At 37.6% G+C, this 21,509-nt stretch overlaps 2 protein-coding genes across 6 annotated transcripts in view; one reads left to right on the top strand and one right to left on the bottom strand.

Annotated features, from left to right (window-relative positions):
• The first annotated feature begins 474 nt into the window (after nt 1–474).
• Nucleotides 475–21,509, top strand: part of LOC149563078 (pyruvate kinase isozyme G, chloroplastic-like) — a 168,045-nt gene continuing 147,010 nt past the window's right edge. Inside the window, exon 1 of one of the 2 annotated variants that reach the window (XM_089826498.1) lies at nt 475–1,073. In XM_089826498.1, coding sequence (XP_089682624.1) covers nt 855–1,073 — 219 coding nt within the window. In that variant the 5' untranslated portion in view covers nt 475–854. The remainder of the gene's footprint in view (nt 1,074–21,509) is intronic. The other variant, XM_089826497.1, reaches the window with a different exon arrangement.
• The window catches only part of LOC149563079 (uncharacterized), a 142,420-nt gene continuing 140,719 nt past the window's right edge, over nt 19,809–21,509 (bottom strand). For all 4 annotated transcript variants that reach the window (XR_016364020.1, XM_089826499.1, XM_089826500.1 and 1 more), the window contains one exon: nt 19,809–20,074. Coding sequence is in view for 3 of the 4 variants with exons in the window: in XM_089826500.1 (XP_089682626.1) it covers nt 19,906–20,074 (169 nt within the window). In the remaining variant the exon portion in view is untranslated. The remainder of the gene's footprint in view (nt 20,075–21,509) is intronic.

Raw genomic sequence — 21,509 nt, 5'->3', positions numbered from 1 at the left:
CAAAATATATCAAACAATTTAATAATTAAAATTAATCAATTTAACTTTTATAAAAAAAATTAATATAATTTTATTTATATCTTATATATAATTAGTTGGTAAATATCTTTGATATGATAAATGTTCTTTAGAATGTCATCTAAATTTAATTTAGCATGATACTATAATATTTATTAATATATTCTTTTAAAGCTTTAATTAATATATATCATCGCAATTATATAATTTAATAATATACTAATTATATTTTATAATTTAATTTAGTTTAACATTATAATATTATATTTTTTATTAATAATTATTTATTATATTTATTAAATTAAATACATTATATTTTAACAAAAGCTACTTAGTCAACCATTAAAACATGAAGGCAAGGAATTTGGGGGCATGCACCCCTTATTATTATTTCATACGCATGGGACAGACATTTTCCCCTTTTCAGTTGGCTGCGAAGACACGGATCAACAAACCAGTCATAGTGTCAATCGGTGTGACCCACTGAGATTCCAAGTCCAATATCACGCCACAGCATGCAGAGTGTAGCCAACGTCTGTGAAAGCCTCGTGTTTGTCTCATGCGCACAAAAACCGTGCTACTTATATGGACTTCAATTTGCATTCAGCAATTTCACTTTCGGAAGCTTAGTTCGGTAAACAATAAAACAGAGATTTCGAAGAATTTCTACTGTCACATCAATAAAACCATGTCCGCGCAAATTACTGAAATTCTTGAGACCTTAGACGTTAGCATCAAATCCTCATCGCTGAGGATCAAGTATTTAGTCACAGAAGCCCTGGAAAGGAGTAGAATACATTTTAACTGGGGAAATTAAGCTTGTGCAAACAATAGTAATGGTGCGGCTGGTTTTAAACAGAACAATTTGGTTTCCCACAGCTAAAGATGGGAATTATGGTGTCCAGAGCACGGGAATTAATAAACTTGGGATAAGGAGATGCAAAAGAGAAGGCATTAAGAGAGGTGGAGTGGCTGTTAACAGCTTGAGATTCGACAAGGATTTGGGTCAACAGCAGGAGCTCTTTCCCATTTCTTCCCCGAACCCCGTGGAACCGGTGAGATTCGAACCCCTGATATCGGGAGATCTTTATTTCAAAATACAAGAAAATATTCATTAAAGAGGCAGGACTGTTTTAATTGGCCAAGTTGGCATGACTTTCTGCAGCTAAATCTGCGATATAAATTGAGGAAAACATAGCAGCTTTTACGGAAAATAAACAGAGACATATTGAGCAAGAATAAAATTTCTCTCTCATTCCATAATTCTTATTACATTATGCAACTAGTGCATGATTTATATAATGATAAACCCACCATTTAAAAGAACCAATTACGGTGAGATTGGTGGGATTGCATGAGAAAATGGAGTGCATCTAAACTAAACAATAGTTGGCCTTATGGGACTTAACGCCTGGCTGAGTCACCCATAAATTACGGATCTGAACAAAAACTTAATACCAACACTTTCTCAAAAACCAACCTTTCTCAAAAAATGGCATGTTATGTTAGCTTCTTTGGGTTAATGTAGTTACGCCTATACTTCAAAAAATGGCATGTTATGTTAGCTTCTTTGGGTTAATGTAGTTATGCCTATACTTCATTTGTATTTTTTAATGTTTTGGTCATTAGTTGGTGATGTAAATTAACCCATTCTGCTTGGAACAAAAAGCTCACTTTTTGATAGTAAAATCCATGCAAATGCAAAAGTATGTGTATGCACATGCCTTTGTAACTTCAATTTTTCTTTTTTCCCATTGGAATTCTTTTAGGAAAGTATATTAGGCAGTTTTAAAAATTATTTTAAAATGTTTTCATAAAATGAATTTTAGAAGTGGTTAGTTGGTATGGATGGTTTCAAAAGCAAAATAAAAAAAAGCTGAGAACATTAAGACAATCCAATCAAATTAAATACAAACAACAATTACAAGAGGCAAAGACAGAGGATCGTCATGTTGTGGGACCACCCATTACTCATCCTTATCAAGCTACTCGGGTCTCCCAACCATCTTGCTACTCTAGTACAAGCAAGAAGACAAGGGCACCCCATCCTAGTGGCGGAGTCATAGCTATAATCTTAGGGCCATTATGGTTGGGACCATAAGCTTTCATGTCGAGAAGCAGACCAACCGCCTTTTTGTTGGCATTGTAATGAGGAGATTGTTGGCAATATGATGAGCGGTGATCAGATTAGTGAAGTGGCCAGGTGCAGTGGTATATTTGGTTGTCATTGATCGCAACCCAGTCATAGCAAGTGATTGCAGTGACTGGTAAGTTAAATAGATGATCAGTAAGTAGTGTCCCTAATCGGCTAAAGAGAAAACTACTAAATCCAGTGACCGGTGGACAAGAAGATGTACAACACAAGGTTATTGTGGTAGTGATTGCTGTGCCATGAGAATCAAGTGGTATCAAGTGGTGCAATCATAGGTACACCATGTATATGATTCGAATAGATTGTTTAGGATCACAACTCAAAACGATGGGGGGCGAGTGAGGATCGCAAAAGCATATAAAGGTAGAAGATGAATAGTTTATGTTCTTGGATTACCGATCTTAAATTAATGATTGGTGACGTGACAATAAATGATGATATATTGAGGTGGTAGTTGGCGATTAAAATTTATAGGCGAGGAAGATTCCAAAAGAAGTTTGGAATTGGTCAAACACGTTTTGACTTTTTTTTGGAGAAAATACATGTAAAGTTCCTAACACAGATTGATGCGGTCAAGGAAAATGTATTATGCCATCGAGATATGTGAAATGAATATGGTGAGTGAGCGCCAAGAGTGAAATTTGAATGAATTGTGTCAACTAAGAGGCAAAAGTGATGTTGCCGTAGATAAGATAATAATATTAATGTCCATGAGAAACCAACAAGGTTTATGAGACTGAGCATACAAACAGAAGAGCCGGCCAAAGTAGAAGCACCAAACGGTGACTAAGAAGAAACAAAAGCAGGAAACAAAACAAGAGAGAAGACAAGGTAAGGACTAAGGGTCCTTCCTTGTCACAAAGAAATCAGTAATAGAGGGGTAAACCTGTGAATGATCTTTAGTCTTAGAATGCCGTGTAGAACCACTGTAGGACTATCGCTACCTAGAGAGACTGGTGCAGTGTCTAACCGATCTGGAATGAGAAGTACTGGAAGGCCTTTTCAAACCTTGTGGAGGAGACAAGGGAGAGAAAAAGGTAGTAATGAGCTGGTCTGAGGTACGCCCCTGAGGTATAGAAGATTGCAGAGTAACCTCACGAAGGTGGGTGGCCTCCTCAAGATATAGTGCAAGACACCACTGATCCATATAATTGAAGAACATCGAAAGAGAAGAACAATCTTTGAAAAGACAATAAAATCTCCCTCTGATCTCATAATAAAGAGGACATCGAAAAATGAAGTGGATCTCAGTCTCAACCTCTGCCAAAGTACACAACTAACATATCCTATCAGCCCGATCCATATGGTGATCGGTCCGAGCCTTGAGACGGTGAGAACCAACTCTGAAAGAGCCTAAAGAAAACCACAAGGCATGATTCCAGTGCCGATACAGATAAGCAGGGCAAACAATAATACCATCCTGAATCTCAAGAAAATGCTCTGCATAGAGGGCTGGGTAAGGTTGCAAACCTCCCGGGGGATTACTCCAGGTAGTGATAATGTACTGTCTATAGATATCCTGTCTGACATGCTCGTTCAACTCCTGACATGAGGGGAGAAGATGAGTAGGAGCATCAAGAGAAAATAGGTAAGGAGGAAGACAATCTATCTCAATACTAATCGAACCCAACAAAGAGGTGGCTTGGGCGTACCAACAACGAGACCTAGTAGAGGTGTCAGATCTCATAATCTCAACAGAAGAATAATATGCAAGATGAGAGTATCTGTGCCGGTCAACACCCCCCTCCATAAAACCACGAAGCCGATGAAGGAACCAAATCAAGTCAAAAATGGCTGCAAGTTTTAGAGGATGAGCTCCAAACTCAGCTAAGACAATGCTGTGAGGGGTGAGTCTGTGACATCTTATGATACACCGTAACATCAATGTCTGAACCCGCTCAGTAGAACATGTTCTTAATATTGTAGAAGAGATTTGTGATGTTGTCAAATGAATTCGGTCAAGGTATTATGATGTGCTAGGGTTGAGATCAAAACAGAGTGTAGAGATTGAATGAATGATAGAGTTAAAGAGTAGTGAATAGGTTGGATTTGACAGGTAAGGAGTGCTACATCGAAATCAATTAACTTGTTGCTTCCTAATAGTTACAGCAGGGGAAATCCCTTAAGTGGGTGGACCTTAGCTGGTCTAGTTGTATAAATCCTTTAACAAGGTGGACACTCAGAAGGTGTTTTAAATCCTCTAGCAAGGTAGATCCTAACATATTTATTGTACCCCTAACAATGTACATGATCACTCCTAATAGGGCAAACCTGTTTACTGTAGTAAAGGGCTTGTGGGTGCCATCTCTAGTGTAGCTTTCTCCCTCTAGTCTAGGGTTTCCACATACAAAAATCATGTGTTATGTGTGATATTTGGAATGTTTGATCTTCTTTACTTTTATTGCATTGTATCAGCTATTTGTTTTATGTTTTGGAAGTTGCTGTTAAGGATAACTGGAATATTGGTTGAATAAGTAGGCTACTTGTTAGCACTGATTCACCCCCCCCCCCCCCCCACCCCTCTTAGTATCCTAAATACCAACAATTCGTATCAGAGATTTGATCCTTTGAGAGAACCTTAATCGCTTGAGGAAAAAATCTCTAAAAGGCAACATGGAGAGATACAAGTATGAAAAATAACTTGAAGATGCCAACAAGGTATTTAGAGAGCTGAAGGATAAACCGAAGAGTTCACTTGAAAAGAGGAAGGAATTGAGTGAAAGTTAGGAGGTCATTGAGCAATTGTCAGAATTCAGTGGATACGAAGAATCAGAAGAGGCAATCACATATTTGATGAATGATAATGAGAAGGTGACCAAGGATATCATGAAATTGAAAAAGGAACTTGAAAGTCAGGCTATTAGTGTGTGTGAAAACCTTGAAGGAAAGAGAGCTGCTGAGGATGCAAAGAAATATGCTGAAGATACCAAGGAAGTTGCACAGGATGCACTGAAAGCAAAAGACAAAGAGCTTAATAAAGCAAGACAGGAAATGACATTACCAGGATGCTGTTGAAGAAAATCTGCAAGTGGTAAATGAGAATGAAAGACTGAGAGAAGAAAATAAAAAATTGAGGAATGAGCTGAGAACTGAGAAGAAACCCAACAAAAGATTAAAGAAGCTAAATGAGAGCTCGCAAAAGCTCACTGAACCACTAAATCGTTAGAGGAAATATAGAGCCACAACTGGTCTTGGATACACTGCACAAAGCACATTTGAAGATGGAGAATCATCAAAATCCAAAGAGACAAAACAAGACCTAAAGGTACAGACAAGAAATACTGGTAAGAAACATATAAACCTATCTATTTCAATTGTGGAAAGATTGGTCATACTGTAAATATTTGTAGCAGAAGATTGGTAATCACTGGATCTCATGCATTTAATGGACATTGCTACTGTTGAAGATTGTAGCGGCGATAAAGATCTTTATCTCTGATTTTATGAAATAGAATTATGACCCTTATGGCCATCTCCAACTGAAGAAGACACTTGTAATAATATTTGAGATGATATTTAGTATAATGTGTCATGTGAATGGAAATATGAAGTTTTGTATATTTGGAAATTTGAAGTCTTGTATTTGGAACTTTAAGAGACGTTTGCGTGTAATATGAAGAGTCTCATTACAATCATTTATGTGATTTCTTAGTGTATTGTAACACAATTAAGTGAAAGCTTTGTACTTGAACATTTCTTTACCAATAAAAGATATATTTTTTTCCCTCTAGTTGGAGGGTTTTCCCAGGATATATGTCTCGAGTCTTTTGTACATTGTTTCTTCTTTTCTTTATTGTTGTTTATCTTTATTTTTGGGCAAATCTTAACTATCAGAGCCTAGTTAGATAACAATATTTGAGGGTTCCTGTCTATATCTTTATTGTTCATTATTGGATGATTCATTCATTCCAAAAGTCGATGTATTTTCTTTGTGCTCCTAAATAAGCACCGTATTATTTTTACCTCTTAACATGGTGTATTCTTTTTCATGTGTCATTGAGCTCTTCAATTATCAATGCCCATATCTCCACAAAAGATGATGATTCACTTCTGCTGCAAAGAATCATGGTTGACCAGTAAAAAGAACACATTTGTAACTTTGAGATCAAGTTTGTAGTCAGAATGAAAAATGCTTTCTGCCAGACACATTGTTGAGTTGAGTATGAGCACAAAGAGGGAGCAAAGCAGATGCATCACAATCATTGCATGAAACAGGCATATTCATTCTTCATGCACATTGTTTTACAAGGATGTATACGTCATGTGAAAGCCAATGAATGTTAGATTCCAGAAACAACAACAATGGCAGCATATGCAGTTGCCTGCCAGGTTTTTCTTCATGGGTGATAAATGTGTTATATTTTTGTAGATAAGCGAAAATGCCTTTGAAAAATCGCATGTTTTCCTGTTTAAAAATCTGCATATTTTGTCAGGCTTATTGAGTGCCCTCTCCACATTTTTATGGATGACGATGGCCACTGTGGGATTTTGGTTGTTTCTGACATTTCCGTTGCTGTGATTTGAGCTGAGGAAAGGCTTCTTGTTTTGCATGAGGGTTTCTCTCACTACGCGGGACAATCAATTTTTCTTACACCTTGGGTTTCTTCTCTTTCCGGTTCAAGTCAGATGCTGACTTGGCATCAACTTATAATGGCCAGTTATGGATCATAGATTAAGCATTATGCATGTGTTTTGATCCTTGCTGGCTATGTCATTTATGATGGTGACCATTCACTGTTGATTATAATCTTGCATTTTTGTAACTGATGTTCATTAAAGTGATGGAATGTCTCTTCAGTTGTTGATATTCATTTATCTTCTCCGCCATCGAGTCTATTCTTTTTGGCTTGGTGTTGAAGGCTTTGGAGAACTTTCTTTTATATGCTCATTTTTTTACAACAAATCAAATTTGATCTAGAATTATACTTCATTTTGAACTTTTTTTGGCCTTGATTCCGAGGTTTCTACTGTAACTAAGAGCAGCCAAAAAGTTGTCTACATTTGGAGAGAAATTGAAGACATTCGAGAACTCCAAGAAGGAGAGCGAATATGGATAAGTTCGGACGATGCTTTTATTCTAATCCATTTTCATCAATGTTTTCTATGCATATGCTTTAAAATGTTTTGTTTTTGAGTGAATTATAGATGACAAATAAGGATTTGGGATTGAAGTTTTACTGGATAGTTTGTATAGAAGCCATTGAAATATAAAATTAGAGATAAAATTCAATTTGAACTAGAAGGGTTTTCAAGATTTTTTCTTCGCTCAGTGGATTTGCGATGCTAAATGAATGAGTTGAAGCAAGGATTCCTTGGTTCATTTAACAAGTTTTTTCATCTATGGATAAGCCATAAACATTGTAGCATTAAAGAAGCTTGGAAATATAATTGAGCAGTGAAGATTGAATCGGAAATTTATGACATCTCCCTTTAAGCTCAAATTGGCGAATTCCCCTTGTGGTTTGACGTTTCTGTTTGGATGCTACTCTTATGGGGTACATTTATGAGAATAATCGAAGATCTTTTTTAGTTCAATGTGTTTAAACCTTTGACTCTATCATGCCTAGATTATAAGTTTCATTTACTGTATAAGAGAAAGTTTGAGGAATTGTTTTTTGTTAGTATTTGATGTGTAAATCGAGCTATATATGTATTTTATGTATTAGTAGTTTTGTATCAATGTTAATTCTCAACAAGGTCATTGAACGAGCATCTTTGTGATTGGTCAGCCATAGCTTGTAGCTGCTAGGACAAGATTATGAGAGGAATGTTTAGAGTTTGTTGACATATATTGAGTTGCAACTTATAGACGACAAGTTAAACAACAATCTACAACTTATTGTGGTGCATGGGTACTTGGGAGTAGTTTGTACACTAGCAAGCAAGAAACTTATTGTGGTTAGTTTCTCATTGCTAAAGAGATGCATACTATAGAGTCTCTGCATCTTCACGTTAGGTGTTTCTAGAGTCTCTGCATCTTCATTGGTGCATTTGCATACACAATTCAATCAACAACGATTATCCCATTCTCGACACCATTCATATTTATGAGCAAGAGTTACAAGAAGCTATCTGATTAGAAAAAAGAGAAGTTCGATGTCGATGTTTGTAGCAAGATTGCTACAACGGTTGTTGAATGGCTTTTGGCTTGGCACCAACATAGGATAAGTATTCTAGTTTTGTATAGTTGATGAATTTTTTACAACTGGAAATAATATACTTTTGACATTGATATTTATGATAGGTTGATTTTATCTCTCTTGGTTGTAGGGTGCAACAAGAAGCAATTAGATGAGGATGTTTCTTTGACGATTCAATGGGAGATGTTCAGCTTCAGAGGGAAGTTAAATTAACTATCTTATTGTGGTGATCAAAAGTTGTCCTTGTTGAGAGGGAGTCTCCGTTGAGAGAAAATCTTTGTGATTCTTATATATGCTGTTAATGAATTTTTCGCTGTGACAAGTTAGGTATTGTAGAGACTCATGTTGGGAAAGAGTCCTAGCTGTGATTTTCCTTGTTGATTATGAACTCTTATTCATGTAAAATTAATAAAGTTGTAAGGACAGCTATGATAACTCTTTCTCTTATGAGGGAAATCATAGTGAACATCATGTAGAGAGTCCATGATTTTTCACATCGAGAGATTCTGTGATTGCAGTTGGATGTCATGTTGAGAGATTCCATGACAACATCATGTTGAGAGAGTCCATGATGTAAGTTGGCTGCGATCCTTGCAAGCCGATCCTTGCAAGCCTGTCATGTTGAGAGATTCCATGACAACATTATGTTGAGAGAGTCCGTGATGTAAGCTGATTGTGATCTTTGTAAGCCTGTCATGTTGAGAGATTCCATGACAACATCATGTTGAGAGAGTCCGTGATGTAAGCTGACTGTGATCCTGACAAGCCTATCATGTTGAGCGATTCCATAATTTTTGAATTTTAATAAGTTACTTGTTTTTTGTTTTTGTCATGTTGAGAGAGTTCATGATTGATCAATTTAGCAAATTTCATATTTGCTAAGAGGGAAAGCCCTTGGACCACCCTCTGTGAGTAGGCATGGTGGAAGTCATGACTTTAATTTTATGTTCTTATAAAGTAACTATAGTGAATTATGTTATGTTGAGATAATATCTATATGATGGAAAAAATATTATTAACATCTTTGGTTATAGCTATGAGTGCCTGCCTTACTAAAGATCTCTTTGTAAGAGGGAGTGTTGAAGATTGGAGCTGTGATAGGGATCTTTATCTCTGCTTTTATGAAATAGAATTACGATGGTTGTGACAGTTATGGTCATCTTCAGCCGAAGAAGACACTTATAAAAATATTTGAGATAGTATTTTTAGTAACATGTGTCATGTGAAGAGGCATGCATATGGAAATATGAAGTGTTGTGTTTGAAGCGACCTTTGTGTGTAATATGAAGTCTCATTTCAATCTATTTATGTGATTGCTTAGTGTGTTGTGCTGCAATTAAGTGAAAGCTTTGTACTTGAACATTTCTTTATCAATAAAATATATATTTTGGTGGTGTGGCTAGGTTTTTCCCTCTAGTTGGAGGTTTTCCCAGGACAAATGTCTTGAGTCTTTTGTACATTGTTTATTCTCTTCTTTGTTGCTGTTTAACTTTATTTCTGGGCAAGTCTTAATAGCTACAATTGCGAAAAGTATGGTCATGCTGCATATGGATTAGATCCAGTATTGCGAGTAGGTCAAGTGGAGGTATTTGATGGTCATTGTTATGCTTGCAATAACTTTGGCCATAAAGATGAATATTGCAGGTCTAAAGCAAATACTCCTAGGCCACCAGTCAAACCGGTGAACATTTATAGAAGAGAGAAACAATTCAATTTCACATGCTCAATTTGTGGAAATTATGGACATTTGGTTGTGAACTGCAAGATGAGAACACATAGAGGAAATATTAGACTGTGGAAGTTAACCGGTATGGCATGTTTTCATTGATAAGATTGGTCATCTTGCCTGAGACTGTAGGTCAGGCAACCAATCAGATGATAAGAAAGGGAAACAAATTGTTAATGTGGAGGAAGTCAAAAATGAAATGAAGAAGACATGGATGAAGAAAGGAGTCACCAAATAAGAGGCAAAGTCAATGTAGAATGAGCCATCATTCTCAGGTATGGTTGATTCATCATCAAACTAGGTCAATATTTTGCTTAGTGGGAGCACTTAAAAGAAAACCTTCCATTGATCCCCCAAAGGTATGAGGGGTCATTTAAATCTGCATAATGAGATGTAATATGATGTTTTGAATAAAGTGTGATGAATTTTTGAGGTCATATGTGATGTTGAGGTGACAACAATGAAGGCTTGCTCTTTAACTAGTGAAGTAAAAAGGTGTAACAACTAATAGTGTTAATTGATAGAAAAGTATTGTTTTACTATTGAGTGGTGTAACGACTAGTACTGTGCAAGGATAAAATAGGGTGTAGTAAGTTGATTTGTCACTATACACTCTTACAAGCACTTGTGATATTTGAAAATTATTTGAAATCGATCAACTTGATAGCAATTGTGATTTGCGAGCGAACATTATGAAAAACGTTCAAGAACATGAACCGGCTAAGAAAGAGGTATTCTTCTGGATTGTGGTTGGATTTTGTTACATCCCAAGTTTTGACCTAATTTAAAATATAGCCGTTGAGGTTCCATGATGTTAGTTGATAGTTAAATTTGTTATAATCCTGCGAAATGGTAAGATAGTCGTTATAATTATTTATCACGAATTCGTGGAATTGAATAGGCGGTTAGCCATTATGATTATTTATGATTAAATAACTTGTTATGATAATATGATTTAATTGTGGAGAATTTCTTTGCAGGAAGCATGTCGAAGGGGTGGAAGCATTATCAAAAAAGAATTAGGCATAGGAGCATCACCATCACTGGGCAAATAGGGTTGAGGACCTAGTGACTTAAAAATAAAATACATTTGTGGGACCCACATGAGCTATTTAAATAAATAATTTGAGAAATATAAAATAATTGAGTTAAGACATAAAACATACCTCAAGGGATTTTAATTGATCTTTCATCATATTATTATAATAAATATTTATATACGTGCATATAAAAATAAAAATAAAATGACACCATTATATTATAATAATTTAATATAATGATGACACCCCATTGATATACTTACATGAACGTATGCAAGTATATATATAATAATAATATTCAAAATATAATAACATTCGAATTATAATAGTATTTGAATTATAATCTTACAACTCTATTCTTTCCTTTTTAATATTCCTTGCTTTTAACCAATTAACACTTGGCATGATAAATCAATTATAATCTTTTATGTTACAGAAGCCAAGAAGTCACGGTGTGCTCTTTAAATGGAAGTCATGAGGGAGGTGGACAGATATATCTCCATTCTTTCTTTCACTCGACTACCTTTTAGAAGATCGGCTTCCTTTATCAATTCCGGACCTTCTTTCTTTTCTATGTTGTGGTGTGTGTGAACAGATTTCATAACTGCGATAATATTTGCACTATCAACAATGGAAAGCCGATGTGCTATGTTTCTGAACTCCCGTCTCTGCAATATGTCTTTCTCTTCCACAAAATGAGGCGCCCTTCTACCGGTCTTGTTTTTCTGAAGTCGACTATCATGGATCAAATTTCCTATGCTTCTTGGTACTTGCCAAAATCCTTGGTTATAGGTGTATGCTTCAAATAGAGATACTATCTTTGCCCATTGAGTCAATCTCTGTGATTGCCGTTGAAGTTACCCGATTCCTTGTCTCTAAATTCAACGTGTTCATTCTGAATCACAGACTTCAACAAATGAAATACAAGCCAATTTGGGTAATGTTTGAATATTAACGAACTCTTTACATAACATGGTATATGTTGACCCAACCATTTCAAATATTCAAAATATGTTTGTATGTTTATTACTTACGTTGATACCTTGTTTGATACTATAAATTTGATTCTCATTTTGTTCATGGCAAGTGATAGCCAAGTAGTCATAGTATGGATCCATAAATCATTATGCCAATGGATATTATAATTAAATAATCAATTCTGCAATCTTTAAAAGAGTGTAATCTCTCAAATCACAGATTGTAATAAGCTGTAAATATATTTTAATAATGAAACAGTTGAGAATCAACAGAAAGAACCGGTTGTTCTGAGAATTCCAAACACCTGGGACTCACCCGACTCTCTAGCCAAGGAAAAGGGTGAAGAGGTGAGAGAAAGGGATCTGCAATAATATGAATCAGTATCAGTTATGACATAACAATGTTTATTATTTTTAAAAGAAAACATTTAATAGCTCATGCAAGATCCTGTTTAATGTATCTCTTGTTGTCAAATCGAGAGGTATGGTTAGATGCTAGGATGCTTAGTGGATGACAAGATGATCCCTGTCTATTCTGGGTAGGGAGGGCCTTTCTCATTAGAGATTGTGTAGGGATAAAGATATGGTCCGAGGTTGGGTGGTTAAGCCCCTGACAATGTTTCAACTCTCCATAAGTTGTCAGACATGCAATAGACAAAGATAAGCTATACATTCAATTGTTTATCGGAGCATGTATTTTTACTTTTATGATGTATATGCAAGATTAAGGTAAGATTAATTGAGTTATATCATCGTTACAGTTATTTTATATTTAGATGCGAGAGATAAATTTACTTGATGGATTGTTATATCAATTTTTCATTTATGTGAATATTAAATATGAGCATATCTTCTAATCTTATGTTATTGCCACAGTTAAGCAATCGGAAGGAAATGAATGATATAGTGGTATCTGAAGCCCTAATTGATATTACAAGGTAATTGGTAAATACTTGCTTATTAATAACAGAGACCGAAAGGTCAATTTATACAAAAGGAAGGGACGATGTTTCCTTAGGAAACGATCGTAAAGAATAGAAACATTCTATTCTAGAGAAAGCAAAAAACGAAAGCAAACTAAAGCTAAAGATATTTACAAGATAACCATTAACTAATAATAGACATCTTATCTATTATTGTAATACCCTCCCTTAATGGTTAATCTATCTAACACACCAAGCTGTCCTCTGAATTTGACAAACTTATCAGGACCAAGAGGCTTGGTGAGAATGTCTGCAGTCTGATCTGAGGTAGGAACATACTGCAGATCTATAGTCCCGTCTTCAACCAGCTGTCGTATGTAATGACAATGAACATCCTCATGCTTGGTTCGTTCATGGAAGACTGGATTCCGTGCTAACTTGATAACGCCTTCGTTATCAACAAACAGAGTAGTCGGTCCTGCTGGTGACATCTGCATATCCCCAAGCATCCGACGAAGCCAGACAGCTTCACATCCTGCCTTAACAGTCCCTCTATATTCAGCCTCTGTAGAAGAGAGAGAAACTGTCTGCTGCTTCTTGCTGGTCCATGTGACTGCACCGGATCCCAAACTGAACACATATCTAGATGTTGACTTTTTATCATCAACAGAGCCTACCCAATCTGAATCTGTGAACCCACTGAGTTTAGGATTAGAACTCCGAGAATACAGAAGTCCATAATCAGAAGTGCCCTTCACATAACGAAGCACACGCTTTGCTGCCATCCAATGATCAGCCTTAGGAGCTGTCATAAAGCGTGAAATATAGCTGACTGCGAAGTTGATATCAGGCCTAGTAGTAGATAGGTAGATGAGGCTGCCTACTAGTTGCCTATACGTAGTATCATCGACGGAAGGAGAATCAGACTTGGCTGATAACTTGAGACCTTTCTCCATAGGTGTAGATGCAGGTTTGCAATCCTGCATTCGGAATTTGTCTAACAAGGCTCTAGCATATTTGGACTGAGAGATGAATATACCAGAAGACTGTTGCCAAACTTCAACACCTAAGCAATAATGCATGAGCCCAAGGTCAGTCATATCAAAAGACTGGCATAAGTGTTGTTTGATTCCCTGAATCAAAGATGCCGAACTGCCAGTGATGATCAGATCATCCACATAGATAACCAAAAGGATGATGTCACTGTCAGTAGTCTTGATGTACAGATTTGAGTCTGAAGAACTCCTCTTGAAGCCTTGATCACTGAGGTACGTATCAATCTTGATGTACCATGCCCGAGGGGCCTGCTTCAAACCATAGAGCTTTTACCAATCTGCGAACCTGATTGCTTAGACTGGGCAGCTAAGCGTTTCCGACATGCAACCTTCATGTGACCATACTTGTGGCAATAGTTGCATTGAATGTTCTTCTTTTTGGTACCATCGGATGCTGGAGCAGAAGACTTCTGCTGAGATGGTTGTTGAAACTTGCCCTTATCCTTCTGAAAGGATTTCGCAGCAAAGGCTTGCTCAGTGGAGGTGGAACTGGAGCTGCTACCGAATTGTTGTTTCCACCGATCTTGCTGAAGTAGTAGGGTGCAGAGATCAGTGAACTTTAGATCAACACCAGTAGATGTGATGTTGAGAGTCTCGATAAAATGCTCATAGGAATTTGGTAAACTCCGAAGAGTGATTACCACAATATCCTCTTCCTCCATCTTGCGACTGATGGCAAGTAACTGATCACGGATTTCCTGAATCCGATTCAGGTGTGCCTGGAGCGAGGTGTGCTCATCCATGACAATAGAAAACAGAGTGTTTTTCAGAAAGAAGACTTTGCTCTTGTCGGAAGTCTCATGAAGACCTTTTAGATGTGTCCAGATTTCGGCCGTTGTCTTGCCGGATGGAATCTGAGAAAGCTGGTCATCAGCTACGGAGAGTTTGAGAAGCATTACTGCCTCTCGATTGTTCAGATCCCATGTATCTTGATCAGGACTCGGAGAAGTCGGACGCTGCTTAACACCCAGAACAAGTTGATCGGTGTTTCGATATTCGAAGATTGCGATGATGCGTTGCTTCCAAGTTCCATAATTGCGACCATTGAATTTGGAATTGTGCTCTTAGCCGTCTCAGTCTGTCATCGTGCTCTGGGAAGCAGATTCGACCATTTTTCATCAAGAAATCTGAAGTTTTTTCAAGCTTTTTTCAGCTAGGGCTGTTTTTTTCGAAACCCTAATTTTTGGGGTCGAAAAATTTTTTTGTTTGCAGATTCTTGGTGGGTTTTTCGAGAGCTCAACTGGGTTGTCGTCCGTTTTTTCTGGGTGCCTCGATTTTTGTGCCTCGATTTTCGAGCCAACAGATTCAGAAAACGACAGCAGATTCCTTCTGAGTTTTTCGAGCTCTCTTTTGGGTCATTCTCTGATTCTTCTGGGTCTTCTGTATTTTTGCCTCGAAGAGCATGCCTTGACAGATTTTCACAGTTTTTCATTGAAAAACGTGCCATGGCATCTCTGACAAATATTCTGCTCGAGCATAATTCCAAATTCAATGGTCGCAATTATGGAACCTGGAAGCAGCGCATCATCGCAATCTTCGAATATCGAAACACCGATCAACTTGTTCTGGGTGTTAAGCAGCGTCCGACTTCTCCGGGTCCTGATCAAGATACATGGGATCTGAACAATCGAGAGGCAGTAATGCTTCTCAAACTCTCCGTAGCTGATGACCAGCTTTCTCAGATTCCATCCGGCAAGACAGCGGCCGAAATCTGGACACATCTAAAAGGTCTTCATGAGACTTCCGACAAGAGCAGAGCCTTCTTTCTGAAAAACACTCTGTTTTCTATTGTCATGGATGAGCACACCTCGCTCCAGGCACACCTGAATCGGATTCAGGAAATCCGTGATCAGTTACTTGCCATCGGTCGCAAGATGGAGGAAGAGGATATTGTGGTAATCACTCTTCGGAGTTTACCAAATTCCTATGAGCATTTTATCGAGACTCTCAACATCACATCTACTGGTGTTGATCTAAAGTTCACTGATCTCTGCACCCTGCTACTTCAGCAAGATTGGTGGAAACAACAGTTCGGTAGCAGCTCCAGTTCCACCTCCACTGAGCAAGCCTTTGCTGCGAAATCCTTTCAGAAGGATAAGGGCAAGTTTCAGCAACCATCTCAGCAGAAGTCTTCTGCTCCAGCATCCGATGGTACCAAAAAGAAGAACATTCAAAGCAACTATTGCCACAAGTATGGTCACATGAAGGTTGCATGTTGGAAACGCTTAGTTGCCCAGTCTAAGCAATCGGGTTCGCAACCCAAAGCGAACAGTGCAGAGCACACTGAGCAGGTGGAATCTGCCTTTTATGCCTTAATGGCTAAAAGACCCGCAGATCATGTACAGTCATTTGCCTGGTACATTGATTCAGGTGCCTCTCGACATTTCACTCACCGCAGAGACTGGTTTACTGACTACCAGCCTTATTCAGATTCTGTTATCTTTGGTGGTGGAGAAGAGTACACGGTTGTTGGTAAAGGCAACATTCAAATTCAGTCTGTTGGGAGGAAGCTCATATTCCTTGATGTGTACTACGTTCCAGGGATGGAACTAAATCTACTCTCGGTCAGTCAGTTGCTGCGACATTCTCCACACTTGGCAGTCACCTTCAGTTCACATCAGTGCCACCATCACTGATCGGGCGACTAAGTCTACTATTGCAGTTGGTCTTGAGGATCATGGTCTTTTCAGACTTACTGATTCTGGTGATTCTCAGGACTTAGCTATGGCTGCTCGGCGATCTTCCATCAGCTCACTTTGGCATCAGCGATATGGGCACTTAAATGTGCATTATCTCTCACAACTTGCTCGGGATGAGCTTGTTCTTGGTTTGCCAGAGATTCAAACCCAACACCTTGGAGTTTGTGACGCATGTCAGGCTGGGAAGCAACATCGCACACCTTTCCCCAGTGGCAATTCTTGGCGAGCTTCTCAAGTACTTCAGCTTGTTCATGCTGATATCTGCGGCCCTATGGCCACTCCTTCTGTTCTTGGGTACAGGTATTTTCTGTTGTTTGTAGATGATTTCAGTAGAAAAATGTGGGTGTATTTCCTTAAAAAGAAATCCGATGCATTTATTGTATTTCAGAAGTTTAAACCCTTAGTTGAAAAAGAGTCTGGGAAATCTATTATTACTCTTAGATCAGACAATGAGGGGGAATTTTGTTCTAATGTTTTCTCTAGCTTCTTGGATACACATGGCATCCAACGCCAGTTCACCACACCCCACACGCCACAACAGAACAGTGTAGTTGAACGTCGGAACAGGACAATCACCGAGATGGCTCGTTCCATGCTCGAACACAGACATGTTCCGAAGCGTTTTTGGGCAGAAGCAGTTAACACTGTAGTTTATCTGTTGAACCGGTCACCCACAGTGGCGGTCAAAGGTAAAACTCCGGAAGAGGCCTGGTCAGGTCGCAAGCTCAGAATCAGTCACCTGAAGGTTTTTGGCTCTCTTGCTTTTGTTTGGATCCCTGATGCTTCACGCACCAAGTTGGATGCCAAGAGTCAGAAACTGATGCTTGCTGGATATAGCAGTCTTCACAAAGCCTACCGCCTTATTGATGTTGAGACATCTCGTCTCATATACAGCCGCGATGTAGTCTTTGATGAGCAGCGAGGACCGTTCATGCCTGTTTCTCCTGTTCCTGATCCAGCAGACCAGCCTATGCAGGTTCATGATTTGGGAGTTTGGTTTCCATTAGGTCCACCTGATGGGAGGGCTCGAGTAGCTCCTACAGCTCCAGTCCTGCCAGTGATACCTGTACAGCCACCTCCGGCTTCTCCTGCAGGATCACCTCGTTTTGAAGATGCTTCACCTGAGTTTGATCTAGATTCTTCTGATCAGGATCCTGCTGATCAAGCATCTCCTAGTACTACTGTTGGTCATTCTCCTCTCCGGCCTAAGTGGTGGGCTAAGACACTTGCTGATCTTCATGATGATGAGCTCATTGATGGGAGAACTACTCGGAAAAAGAGCAAAACTATAGATTCTGTTAACTTTGCTCTTATGGCCAACATTCACAGTGTGTTTGAACCTCAAACATATTCCGAGGCTAAAGGAATTCCAGAGTGGGGACAGGCCATGCAATCTGAACACCAGAGCCTGCTGAAGAACAACACTTGGGTCCTTTCTGATCTTCCCCCAGGGAAGAAACCCATTAGCTGCAAATGGGTCTACAAAATCAAATACAAATCAGATGGTACTTTGGATAAGTACAAAGCTCGTTTAGTGGCAAAGGGCTTTTCTCAGCGTTAGGGCATTGATTATGAGGAGACCTTTGCTCCTACTGCAAAGATGAGCACCATCAGATTAGTCCTAGCCATGGCAGCACAGTTTGGCTGGAAGGTCCATCAGATGGATGTAAAGAGTGCTTTCCTGAATGGTGATCTCCATGAAGAGGTCTACATGACGCAGCCTCCTGGTTTCAAGGTTGTTGGTAAAGACCATCAGGTTCTCAGATTGGTAAAAGCTCTCTATGGTTTGAAGCAGGCCCCTCGGGCATGGTACATCAAACATGCAGATTTTCACCCCAAAAACGCGAGTCTTCAAAAAATGGCCACGATTTCCACGCGATTTGCAGACTCGTAATTCGGGAATTTCTCCAAGCAGAAAAACCCTAGGTGGGTTTTGGAGAAATTAGCTGAAATAATTTTGGAAAAATTTAAACAAATAATTTCAAGAAGAAATTATAAATTTTCCCGAAAAAATTGAAGTATTTAGCTCTGATACCATATTACAAGGTAATTGGTAAATACTTGCTTATTAATAACAGAGACCGAAAGGTCAATTTATATAAAAGGAAGGGACGATGTTTCCTTAGGAAACGATCGTAAAGAATAGAAACATTCTATTTCAGAGAAAGCAAAAAACGAAAGCAAACTAAAGCTAAAGATATTTACAAGATAACCATTAACTAATAATAGACATCTTATCTATTATTGTAATAATTGATTTCGTGATATCTGGAACCCTAAATGATATAGTGGTATTTGAAGCCCTAATTGATACAGTGGTATTTGATGCCCTAAATGATCCAATGGTAATCGATGCCCTAATTTTATATAGTAGTATTTAATTGTAATCGTCATTTGATTTTGATAAAACGGTAGTGGATCGTAATCGTTATATGATATTGTTATGGTGGTATTTCTGGACTAATTTGGGTAATTGCAGAAGCATTCTTACAATGAATTATCGGTTCAAATTTCATGGTATGTGGATTTTATTTTCTATAGTAAATTTATTAATGATGTTTTAAGTTCTTAGTTAAGAAATTTTGTTTAACTGATTTTAACCGTAAATCTCTTCCATATGAACGAAATTGATTTAATTGTCTTCCTATGAAAATGAAGTAATAACTGTATTCTTTGAATATGTTAGTTGTTAATTAAGACCCCGAATAATCTGGATTTTACATATGGTAGCAGAGTGCTGGGTTTAACGCTGAAACCTTGGGCCCAACACTGTTTTTGAGAAATTGAAAATGTAATGTTGAAAAATATTTATATTACATAACTAGATATTACAATCAAAATTGGAAAAACACATTTGGAAATCATTCAGAATAGCCGAGAAGGGTTGAGATGATATAAGATGGACAAATGTATAAACTATAATTGTTACCGATTTAACACACCTCCTAAATTGCTATGTTATATGCTGAACTAAGTGTGTTTTAGTTGCTGAGAATACATATTACAGAATGAAAAGAATGCAGAAACTAAAGTACAGGAATTATTAAACGAGAAAATTGATCACTTTTATTCAGAATATAAGTACCAAAACAATACATTTTTATTGAAATACTCAAAATTGTTTTGATAAGGTACAAAGTGTTCAAGTTTTACACAGTACTTAAATACAATGCATTCAGATATCACTAGCATCCTTAGCTCCTAACATAATATCTGAATAAACACATTGTATAAACAGAAAAGTACTGAAAAAAGATAAGAGGAAAGACATCCATTGCCTAAATGAAAGAGGAGTTGTTCTGAATGTTGAAGGATTGTGCCCGCATCTCCGTCTAGGAATAGCCCTGCAAAAAATGAAAGAAGAGGAGGGTCATTTCATGAGAATTGAGCAATGGAGATCTTTCCAATCATCTATACTCTACTGTTCCTACAATATGGTTATTCTGATAACTATATTAAAAGACAAGAAGGCAAGAGAGAAATCTGAAAAGTAAAACATGTTTATGCTAATGAGTTTGTTCCATTTGCAGATACAAGTATGAAGTTTGAGGTTGTTGAAGGATCTTGCATAAATTACATGCTTGAAGCCTTTCGACTGAATCATGTAGGTGCCAAGGCTGAAGGACTGAGGAGGCTATCGAACGGACACGCATAAATTACAAGCGTGAAACCTTCTGGCTGAATCATGTAGAGGTGAAGACTAAAGACATGGGGAGACTGTTGAGGGGGCATATGTAAATTACAAGTATGAGACCTTCGAGTGGAACCATAGTAGGAGATTGAAGACATGAGGAGATTGTTAAAGGGACGTACATGTGTTACAGGTATGTAACTTTTCAGTCAAATCATGGAAGACATATGAAATTCTTAGTCTACAAGATAAAGGGATTATAGCTTCACAAGTATACAGGCAGAACATGGTACGAGATAAATAACAACAACTAGTCAAGGCAGAGCAGAAGTATGTTTCTACCAGTATCTGATTTTCCGAACAGCAAGAAAGAGTAAAGCTTCACAATAATATTTGATTTCCAAACAGCAAGAAAGAGTAAAACTTCAATAGTTATATTAAAATCTGAACAGTAGTAACCTACAGCCATCAAGATATATTGGAAGAGAACATGGAGTTTTGCATACAAAGTAATTGGGAAAATCATCAACAGAGAAGCTACAAATATCAGAAATTGCAGCATCCATCAAACAAAGGACAAATCTGTTGTAAAGTATTCAAGGTGAAATAAGATTCATGACAGTATTCAGAAAATAAAAGACAATAGAAGTAGCACATGATACTGATTTCTAATCTAATTTCATGTGTTTCTTTGCGAAATATAGAATATTATATGAGGAAGACTTTATTCCTGTTAATCTGTATACAACAGTTGTTATGCTAGAAAATCAGGCCAAAGATAATCCAAGCTTCTTACAAGATGAAGCTCTTTGTTTCAGCCTTGACAAGGAAGCAACAGAAAACACTGGAAAATTTAATGAGATATGGAGGATGTAGAATTCATAAGCCACATACAAAATGTCTTTGGTATATTTCAAAATACTCCAGGAGCATTTCTGCTAGACTGTTTACAAGAACCTTTAAAAGGGAAGATTCAAGGTTCTGTTTTTCCAATTTTTTCCAAAGAACTAGCAATAGTTGGTGACCATACCGGATGCAGATAAGTACCACAAATTATTTTCAGCATCACCTTAATACATCTAATTTGAAAATTCAAGATCCCAACATTCTAGATGGATTTGGTGATCATTGTAGTAGCAGTGAAATGG

This window comes from Cupressus sempervirens, chromosome 4 (genome assembly GCF_028749045.1).
Source record: "Cupressus sempervirens isolate cs-2001-9-10 chromosome 4, ASM2874904v1, whole genome shotgun sequence".
Lineage (NCBI taxonomy): Eukaryota > Viridiplantae > Streptophyta > Pinopsida > Cupressales > Cupressaceae > Cupressus > Cupressus sempervirens.
Note: the sequence above shows the minus strand (reverse complement) of the source record. Positions and strands in the feature narration are given on the sequence as shown.